Source organism: Enhydra lutris, unplaced genomic scaffold, assembly GCF_002288905.1.
Source record: "Enhydra lutris kenyoni isolate GAN:26980312 unplaced genomic scaffold, ASM228890v2 scaffoldscaffold12, whole genome shotgun sequence".
Classification (NCBI taxonomy): domain Eukaryota; kingdom Metazoa; phylum Chordata; class Mammalia; order Carnivora; family Mustelidae; genus Enhydra; species Enhydra lutris.
This window is the reverse complement of record NW_019154096.1, coordinates 23,545,513-23,556,535: the sequence shown is the minus strand read 5'-3', so window position 1 is coordinate 23,556,535 and position 11,023 is coordinate 23,545,513. Positions and strand designations below refer to the sequence as shown.

At 40.6% G+C, this 11,023-nt stretch overlaps 1 protein-coding gene across 1 annotated transcript in view; it reads right to left on the bottom strand.

Moving 5' to 3' along the window:
* Positions 1 to 1,936: 1,936 nt before the first annotated feature.
* Positions 1,937 to 11,023, bottom strand: part of LOC111145355 (KIF1 binding protein) — a 36,175-nt gene continuing 27,088 nt past the window's right edge. The window contains exons 6-7 of the mRNA XM_022500210.1: positions 7,442 to 7,557; positions 1,937 to 3,347 (exon numbers count right to left, since the gene is read on the bottom strand). Coding sequence (XP_022355918.1) covers positions 2,472 to 3,347; positions 7,442 to 7,557 — 992 coding nt within the window. The 3' untranslated portion in view covers positions 1,937 to 2,471. The remainder of the gene's footprint in view (positions 3,348 to 7,441; positions 7,558 to 11,023) is intronic.

The following is an 11,023-nucleotide window of genomic DNA, read 5'->3' as shown; positions in this document are numbered from 1 at the left end:
AAGGCTCACAAGGCTGTGTCTTACGAACCATCTTCTCAGAGATTAAAATAATGATTAGCACACAGAAGGAGCTCAGCAGTTGTTAAAGGAATAGTGAATGACTAGATAAATGCAGTTATGAAACTGAGTCAGTTGGTAGCAGAACAGCTCTATCAAGAAAGGCTTATAACGGAGGGATTTGTTCTAGAATCAGTTTTCAAAAGACAGCTGAAGAAATGAGAGCAGCTGAGATGCAGTCATTATCACTTGTCCCCAAGAACACTCCCTCCCATCTCGAGCCCCTTCACTTTCCTTTTAAAGTCAGATCAGCGGATTTATTAGCTATCATTTCATCTCAAGCATCTTGACATCCTAAACAAAACTCTTAACTCTAACCCTCATTCCTTCAGAGCAACACATTTCTCCTGCACACTCCAACTTAATATGGTTCCCGATTCTTCTCTTCCGCTCACGCCTTCCATTTAATCCTTTAACATGTCCTGTCATTCTGTTTGCAAAGCACATACGGAATTTATCCACTCCTCTCCATCCCTCCTCTATCACTCTAGTCCAAACCACTCAGGTTAATCTTAATGGAACCAGCTTGTCTCCCTGTTACCTTCCCCCCAGCCCTGTGCCTGCCCCTTCCCTTCCAATCTACTCTCTCCCTCGGAGCCAGAGTGGTTTCTTATAAATGCCAATCAGATCATGCCACTCTCCTTTTAAAATTCTACAAAGGTGGGGCGCCTGGGTGGCTCAGTGGGTTAAAGCCTCTGCCTTCGGCTCGGGTCATGATCTCAGGGTCCTGGGATCCAGCCCCGCATCGGGCTTTCTGCTCAGCAGGGAGCCTGATTCCTCCTCTCTCTCTGCCTGCCTCTCTGCCTACTTGTGATCTCTGTCAAATAAATAAATAAAACCTTAAAAAAAAATTCTACAAAGGTTTCCCACTGTACGTAGAATAAAATGCAAACTCCTTCTCCTCCTCTACAAAACCTTCTCTGTCTGGACTCTCTGTCTGTGCCTGACCGACCCCATTCCACAATCCTCATCTGCTACAGCCACACCGGCCTTTCCTATCTTCTAAAGCCAAGTGGCTTCCTCCACTTCTTCCAGCCTGAGCGCCCAGCACGCTCCAGAATACGCCACCACAGGATCTTGACCGCCTTTTCCCCCCGTCTGGTTCTCAATGTCACCTTCTACATTTTCAGAGGCCTCTCCAGATGACTGTAGCTAAATCAGGCACCCCTTCCTATTAAATGTTTACCGTATCACTCTGGTTCCTTCCTTAACAGCACTCCTGACCCGACATCGCTCTGCTCGTTGGTTCAGTTGCTCCGTGATGGCAGGACCTTGTTGATCTTGTTCATCACGGTGTCCTCTATGCTTACAGCAGCGAGAACAGTACCTGACCCACATCCAACACCTAACAATCAATATTAAATATGGAGTGAGTTATACATGGCTGTCATGCTGATTCTTTTTTCTTCCTGAAAAATTGATGTCAGAGGAAAAGCAGGGTGTTTATCACACACAGAGTCGACTGAGTCCTAGGCTTTCCGAAGCAAATTAATAGGCAAGCCAACAGACACAGTGATTCTCTGCATCAAACCTTACAACCGATCTTGATTTTTGTGCTTCACAGGGACTCCATTTCAATTCTTCATTTCTTGAAATGACTAATGTATATTAATGATGTTATTTTGAAGTACATATTCTTTTTCAAAAGTGCTTCAAGGTTTATAAATACACCAAAATGCTCTTGTAAGAAACTCAGCCAGTAGATTTTTCCAGCACAGAGACTATCTGTGCTGGTTTGGAATGAGGTTTTAATGTTTTCTAACTGTGAGATGAGGCCCAAGAAATATTCTTCTCTGGCTTCAAGTAGAGCAATACACTCGAAGTGCCAAAAATAAAATGAATTCTTACAAGAAAACAAAAGAGTAAATGGAAGCTTTTATTAGTGAAACAAGTCAATTTATTTCCAACAAGGCCTTTTCCTCTATAAATGAGATAAACTACTTTACAGTACTTTACAACAATATAACTTAGTTTTTTGATGTTTTCAGAAAAGGAGCGATTTCTCTGGGAATTAGGAAAGTAAGTATTTTGGGAAGAATAACTACAAGAAGTTACTTTTTAATTAACAGGCTTATCTACTAGGTATGTAACTCCAGAGTTGTTCCTCTTAACAAATCTATCAAGTACTAGCCAACAAAGAACCTACCTTTAGAAACTGAGGCAGGAAAGGTTTCTACTTAAATAGGAAACAAGCAATCTAACATACCAATCACATGTCACCTTAACAAGGCAATTTACATAATTAGGTATAAATTATCTTTATGTTGATTAAGGTCCTAGCAAAGACAATTGGTCTGTTATATCAAGTTCAAACTGCACTCATCTGGCTAGAAAGGTAAACATCACAATGGAATGGGGTTTGACTAAGGGGAAATCTCTCTTTAATATTGCACTTTCATTAAAAACAAGGATTATTAAGTCAAGGCCATCTTGGTTCTAAATCTCTCCATTTTTGTTGGAAGAAGACTCACCATCTCTTTACTAAGTTCTAACTCAACTTCTATTTCCTGGGCAGCCTCAGGGTGCTTTTCACAGTAATCAACAATAAATTTGTAATGTTCCAACGATGTTGCCAAATTTTCTAGCTCTTTCTTGGGATCTGCAGTGATGATTTTGCCATAGAGACGGGCAACTCGAAACTTAGCTAACATGGCAGGGCGAAGAACATCTTCCCCTATGTGCTCAGGAAAGACTTTATTTGGGTCTCTCAGGGAGTCTAGGAAGAGCTGGTAGTACTTCAATGCTGACTTATTGAGATTATTTATTTTTTTTACAATGTGTGAATCGGGGTCCCTCAGCTTGTCGGCAATGGCAACCTTCAAATCCATCATGTCATAGTACGCATGTGCAATCTCAAACTGAATCTGCCTGTTGACCAACAGGTAATACTGTGGATTCAGGTCCACAATGAGGGGCTCTAGCATGGCTATTCTCCGTTTATGCATTTTGCACCGTCTCTCCATATCGGTTTCAAAGAAGGCGAGCACCTTAAACAGAGCACTGTGGTCTTGGACCACTTCGATATGGTCAGTGACATAACCATCAATCTGAAAGAACTCTTTTGCCTCAAAGACATAGTGTTGACCCAGTAAGAAAAGTTCTCTGGCTTCCTCAAAATCTAAAGGTCTCAGATAGCTCACTTTCTCTTCCACCGCGGAGATGGCGTCACACAGCTCACCGGTTCCAAACTGTACAGCTTTCTTCCTCACCCTTTCTTCCTCATCTAATTCTTTTTTCCTTAAAGCTCTAAGTTCAGATTGTTTATCAAGATCAAGCTCTCCTATGTTGTCCTGAAAGAAAAAAATACATTATGGTGAGACAGCACACTGATCTCCTGCTGTCAAATAATATTATGGCAAACTAAAGAAGAAAGAAAAGAAAGCCCTCTTTCTTAGCTGGGTTTATGGAGGTACCATAATCTTACACATCTTTTAAAACTCCTTTCTTCTAATTATATTTCAATTGTATTAAAAATGTAAGAACAAGAAAAAGATATTTAAATCAAATAAGCTGCTTATACATGACTTTCCTCTTCAGGGAGCTAAAACTCATTTATAGTTTCTCTTTTCAGGTAAGATAAATACGTATGAAAGAACCTTAGAGACTGTGAAACATTACACACATGCAATATTAATATTTTAATATTAGAATGCGACTGTAATCTATATCCTAAAAATACTGCACCGAGATGCCATTAAGATTAATGATATGATGTCTATGCTAGAAGTTATTTAGAGAAATACAGAGAAATGTCCTAGGTCTCAAAGACACTCAAGTGAAGACACAGTTAAATCTACTGTCAAAGAAATCTCCCCCTACCTCTCAGGACAGGAAAAAGAAAAAAAAAAAAGGTAAAATGGTTTAAAAAATAGACTAAGCAGAGTGCCTTGCTGGCTCAACTGGTTAAGTGTTTGCTTTCAGCTGGGGTCATTATCCCACGGTCCTGGGATCAAGCCCCGCATCTGACTCCTTGCTCGGTAGGAAGCCTGCTTCTCCCTCTCACTCTGCCTGCTGCTCCCCTGCTTGTGCGTACATGCTTTCTCTCTCATTCTCTCTCAAATAAATAAAATCTTAAAAAAAAAAAGAGAGAGAGAGATTAAGCTCAGGGTGTCTGCGTGGTTCAGTTGGTGAAGTGTCCTGCTCTTGGTTTCAGCTGACGTCATTATCTCATGTGTCCTGGGATCAAGCCCTGCGGTAGGCTCCTCGCTCAGCACAGAATCTGCTTGAGATTCTCTCTCTCCCTCCCTTTTTGCCCCTCCTCCCACTCATACTTCCACCACTCTCTTTCTCTCTCAAATAAATCTTAACAAAAAAAAAAAAAAAAAAAAAAAGAAAATACTAAACTCATCTTCCTCTTCCTGGCCAATAAAACTGAACATCAGATCCCTCTATGCTCCCCCCGCCCAAGCCTTTTCTTCCTGTCACTCAACATTGTCTCTTGATCTGCACTGTTCAAAACAACAGGTAGTGACCACATGTGGATGACTCCTGGGCACTGGAAATGCAGCAAGTTCAAACTGAAATGTGGGCTGTATGCACATGATATACCCAATTCTAAGACTTAATTCAAAAATAATTTTAAATCTCTTTAATATCAATGACAATTTTTTTTTAAGATTTTATTTATTTATTTGACAGACAGAGTTCACAAGTAGGCAGAGAGGCAGGCAGAGAGAGAGAGAGGGAAGCAGGCTCCCCGCCGAGCAGAGAGCCCGATGCGGGACTCGATCCCAGGAACCCGAGATCATGACCTGAGCCGAAGGCAGCGGCTTAACCCACTGAGCCACCCAGGCGCCCCTCAATGACAATTTTTAAAATATAATCTGGGTAATAAAAGGTATAAAGTTAATTCACCCTTCCTCCTTTTTTAATGTGGCCATTAGAAAACTGAAAATTACATACAGGGCTGGTATTCGATTTCTACTGGACAGCGCTGCCCTCTAGGTGACTGTGCGCACCCACGGCTGCAACCATTACCCATGTGAGGATGCCTCACAGCGCTACAGCTACAGCCCACACCTCTTCACGAGCTGCAGCCCCGTAGCCAAAGCCCCCCACAGACCTCTCCTGTCAGAACACCCAAAGGCTCCTCATCCGCAGGATGTCCGCAGCAGAACTCCTGTTCTTCTTCCGCTGCTTCCTACCCTAGTACTGTCTGAGTGAAGAAGCCTCCGTCTACCTGGACAGTCAACAGCCCGGAAATCATCCTTGAGCTGTCCCTCCTTGCTCCCCTTTACCCCACACTTTCAGTCTGTCTCCAAGTCCTTTACATTTGCTTCCCGAAGAGCTCTGGAATCCATTCTTTCCTCTTCCATCTGTCCTGACACCACCCCAGACCAAGCTCCCTTCACTTCCCGCCCGGACTGTCACAGTGCTCTTCTACCTAATCTCCCTCCTCTCCTGGTACTTCCCCTCAATTCGCCCCCCAAGCGACTGTTCCAAAACACTTCAAGCCTCCACTCCTCAAAGGCCCTGTTTATGCCAGCCCCCTTCTGACTCTGTCTTAGCTCACGTGCTCTCCCACTCTGCCCAGCCTCACAGGCCTTTGTCCACCCCATCTAATACTACGCTCCCTGTGCTGCTTCCACTCGCGGGAATCCTGAACTTCCATTTTTCCAGTCCAGCTAATTCCGACTCATTCCCAGAGCATCCTTCACATGCTACTTCCCCTTACATGTCCTCTGGCATGGTGTCTCTCCTTTGTGGAACTGACCCAAGGTACACTTCTACATGAAGGAAAACGCCAAGTCTACTCTTCTTCCTCCTTGGACAACGACCAGCACAAAGCTGGCGTAAGTACATCTGTGTAGGTCTTAAACTTGAGTTGAAGAAAGTTTTTCAGGGGAACAGATAATCAAAGGAGGAAGTTAAAGTAGCAAAGTCAGATTAAGAAGAATCTGAGTCATTTCAGAGCAAGCGACTATTTAAAGTAGTTTCTAGCAATCAGGTGTAAGTCCTGGTGCCCAGTCTGGGAAGCATCAAGTAAGTGATGGGTAGGAGTTAAATGACAGTCTATTTCGCTTGGCACAATTACTTCAAATGCAGGCCCTAAGTCTCCCAAATCTTACTTACTTACTTGCTCCCCGGCTGTTTGTTTATTTACATGCTTTCCTGGCTGCTTTCTGAGCAGAAGCAAGTTGATGGCTTTTCCTAGCTCCAGCTTCTCTAGACATAAAACTATCTAGCTCTCCCTATTTCCTTTCTTTCCCAAATATGCCTCACCTTTACCCTCTACCTCTAAAATGTTCTCATCCTTGCACGATGTATGCTTCTGGGGTTTTGTGGTTTGGTTTTCTTTTGTTTAGTAGTTTCATAAGTTCTATATTATCACTAGTAAAAATTATTGTATTTTAATGCATGCCAAAAAAAAAAAAAAGCCTAACTCCTCTAGGAAAGTTTTCTATGTATCTATGTTTAGTATACTGCATCCAAATGATTTACTTTCCTCCTTAGTGGTTAGAAAATAGGATTCAGGGGCGCCTGGGTGGCTCAGTGGGTTAAAGCCTCTGCCTTCAGCTCAGGTCATGATAGCAGAGTCCTGGGATCAAGCCCCCCATTGGGCTCTCTGCTTAGCAGGGAGCGTGTTTCCTCCTCTCTCTCTGCCTGCCTCTCTGCCTACTTGTGATCTCTGTCAAATAAATGAATAAAATCTTTATTAAAAAAAAAAAAAGAAAGTAGGATTCAGTATGGATTAGCATATATATGTTAATTTAACTCTGATAACAATAACATTATTAGGTTAAGTACTGTTATCAACTCCACCTCCTTTGTGAGAAAATTGAGACAAAGAGAGATTAAGTAAAATGCCATAAACATACAACTACTATAAACTGGCAGGGCTATTTCCAGATACAGATTTTTATAAAATAAATATAAATATATGTACTGCATAAAGTATATAAAGATTAGGTTGCTTATCGTCTAAAAAGATGTAAAGGAAAAAGATAAGAATATGAAGAGATAATACAAAGCAAAATCTAAGTGATTTAGGATGGGCAAGGAAAGTTTTATGGTGTTTAAAGAAGGCAAATGGTACATCTAGGCTATGAAGAATTACACACTGAACAATTAATATATTGAGAATCTACTGTGCCTGGTGATGATAATATGAATATGATGCAGCCCCTACCTCTCCAGGAATTTATAGTCTATCCAAAGGAAAGTCTTTAAGGAAGAAGTGGTATTTGGGATAGACCTTAAACAAGTAAGATTCTAAAAGCCAGATGGGAAAGCAAGAAATATTTGAGAGCATTCTGCACGCCGTGCATAATAAACATGCAGTGAGCCCAACAAACATAACTACCATTTTAAGCTTTTACTTCCTTCCTGCTTATTTAAGGAAAAAAAAAAAAAAAAAAAAAAAGGCAACTTCTGACTACATTACCTGCATGGAAAGCTGGGCATTCTGCAGGAGAGTCAAACAATATTTGATCCAGCATCGTGCTATCTCTCCTTTTCTTTGATGGTAAAGCTCTGGTACATCTCCTTCAGCTTCAGTAGCTAAAATCACAGAACGTTATTTATTTAATGGTCACCATCACAATTTTCACTGTGTACTACATTCTTCTTAAAGCACTTTTTCCTGAATTTAAGAGTAACAGATTCTCATCGAAGCAGTGGGGGGAAAACCCACCCAAAATTCCAACCACCCAGAGGCACTCACGTTATTATTTTTGTAGATTTCCTTCTAGTTTTTTTCTTGTGTGTTGTCTGTAAAAACTAAGGTCACAATATATACTCAATTTTGAATATAGGTTTTTCTTTTACATATTCTACCACTAACACTTCACCCATATCATTATCAACTCTTCAACATTTTTTAAGTATAGCATTACATACGATTAAATAGATGTTCCCTGGGTTATATAACCATTCTTGTAATATAACCATCTTCTAATTCTGTTGTTTCCACTTCTATAAGAAACAAATCTACACAAAGTCAGGTCATGATCTCGAGGTTGTGGGATGAAGCCTGACATCAGGCTCTGTGTGGAGTCTGATTCAGATTCTCTCTACCTCTCCCTCTCGCTCATTCTCTCTCTCCAAATAAATAAATAAAATCTAAAATAAAGAGGGGACGCCTGGGTGGCTCAGTTGGTTGGACGACTGCTTTCGGCTCGGGTCATGATCCCGGAGTCCCGGGATCGAGTCCCACATCGGGCTCCCAGCTCCACGGGGAGTCTGCTTCTCCCTCTGACCTTCTCCTCACTCATGCTCTCTCACACTGCCTCTCCCTCAAATAAATAAATAAAATCTTTAAAAAAAATTAAAAAATAAATAAATAAATAAAATAAAGAGAAACATTCTTTCTCGCTGCCTCTACCCCTTCCCTAAGTTTGTGCATGCATACATGGTCTCTCTCTCAAGAAAAGAAGAGAAATATGTCAAACAAGGTGAAAGTCAGCATAACTACTAACCAATTTGTCAAAAATTCCAATTTAGTGAAATTCAAAATGAAATGGAGTTCTCATGAATTAAAAGTTAGTCCTGGGTGCAAAGCTTCCCCCAAACTAACGTTCAGAATGATGGAGGCAGTTTAGTGAAGGCCCAATTATTTCATTTTGTAATGCAAGTCCCATATCCAGTTTTACCAAAATACTTAAGTTACACCCGTGGAGGGCATTCCTTTTTGCAAAAAAATTTATTTTAAGAATTTGCATGATTTGGGGCACCTGGGTAGCTCAGTCTGTTAAGCATCCAACTCTCGATCTCAGCTCAGGTCTTGATCTCCAGGTCGTGAGTTCAAGCCCCATATTGGTCTCCACACTGGGCATGGAGAGTACTTAATAAATAAAATGACAATGTAAATAAGTAAATAACTTTCATCATTTAAATTATTTTGGTTTTCACTATTTGAGAAAAAATCCTTAGTAACATGAAATTTCACCTTCCATCTCCATATCAGATTTAATGAAGTATTGCTATTAATCCATGTAAACCTTCCTCTGTAGGCTACCTTTTCCATCATCATGGGTGTACCACCAACACCAAGTATAACAGTCACAGTGCCCAGCTCTACAGGGAGAGAATCAAGTCACTAGCCTCCCAAACAACACAGAAGCATGGCACTGAAGCAAGTCACTGGTGGGTTTGATGGTCTCCTTTAGATGAACATTTGTTTCAGCAGAAAAAGTGGGTTTGTTATTCCTTCTTAAGATTTATTTATTTATTTGAGAGAGAAAGTGGAGGGGGTGGAATGGGGACGGGGGAGAGAATCTCAAGCAGACCCTCCACTGAGCAGGGAGCCCAACGTGGGGCTCAATCCCACAACCCTGAGATCATGACCTCAGGTGAAATCAAGAGTCAGACACTTGACCAACTAAGCCACCTCGGTGCCCCCAAAAGGTGGGTTTTTATCTCCAACAGTAAAACTAAAGAAACAACATACAGTTGACTCTCATTATCCGTGATAGTTATGTTCTTTCTATAGTCACTGTGAACACGGAATTATCAGCAAATGCTGAAACAACTTGGAAAAATACAGGGTTAGATTGCCATGAGCTTCTGGTCACATTTTCATCACCTGATCAATATGTGTAACTTTATTTTGTGTGTGTTTCTATTTCACGATCCCTTACTTAGTATCTACTGTTGGCTTCTTAACACTGAACTCAGGACCAACAGCACTATAACCTGTGCCTGAATGAAGCATATCCTGCACTGTCATTTCTCCATAAGGCACGTCACAGCCGTCACCTGTTTATACTGGACAGCACTTCAGCACTACTCGGGGGCCATTTTAAACAATGAAATTGCCAACAAAAAACACAAAAATGTGAAGAATAGAGTACTAAATAAACCACAAAAAGGGCACTTATTCACTCTATGGGAGCTGAAACAAGAAGGCGAGTGTTGCCTTGTTCAACATCAGCTGAAAACGTGCACCTCAGGTGACCCAACTTCTTTTCTGTTCTGAACAAATGACCACAGAAGTGCCTAGAGTACAAAGTTTGGGGTCACAAGTAAATGGCAGCAATAGGTGAATCCACAAATAATGGATTCTACTTTGGAACCTGTACTTAGATATGAAGTCCTTTTTTTCTCTTTCAGAAATAGCTGGTGGAACTGGGTATTTGACCTCCTTAAGGTTTGGAAGCAAAAGTTATTGGGTTGATACCTTTGTAAAATGTGTTCAGGGACCCCATGTAGATATGGTACTGATTTGATAATAATAAAAAGCTCCAACTGTTTTTTAAAATTGTGGTACAACTGACATTATAGTTGACCCTGAACAACACGGGTTTGAACTGCACAGGTTCACTTACACATGAATTTTTTACAGTACAGCACTGTAAATATATTTTCTCTTCCTCGTGATTTTCCCAACATTGTCTTTTATCTGGCTTATTTCATTGTAAGGATAGAGCATTAATACATATAACATACAAAATATGTGTTGTTATGGTAAGGCATCTGGTCCACAGTAAGCTCTTGGTAATTAAGTTTAAGGAAGTCAAAATTTATACATGGATTTTTAACTACACAGCGAATAGTGACCCCTAACCCCACCACATTACTAAGGATCAACTATACACTAGTTTCACATGCACAACATAATGAGTTGATATTTGTATATATTACAAAATGATCATCACAGGAAGTCTAGTTAATATTTATGACCATATGCAGTTCAATTTTTCTTGCAATGAACTTTAAAGATATACCCTCTTAGCAACTTTCAAATATGCAATACAGTATTTACTACAATCACCATGCTGTACATTACATCCCACAACTTAATTATAACTGCAAGTTTATACCTCCCCTAAAAAGATTTTCCTCTTTTTCTCCTGGTTTACCTCCCCTAAAAAGATTTCTCTTTTTCTCTTTTTCTCCTTGTTTTCCTGCATAATAATCCATTGCACATACACCATATTTTCTACTACTCATCCAGCAATGGACACTTAAGTCGTTTTCATATCTTGGTGACTGTAAATAATACTGCAATGAACATGGGGATGCATAT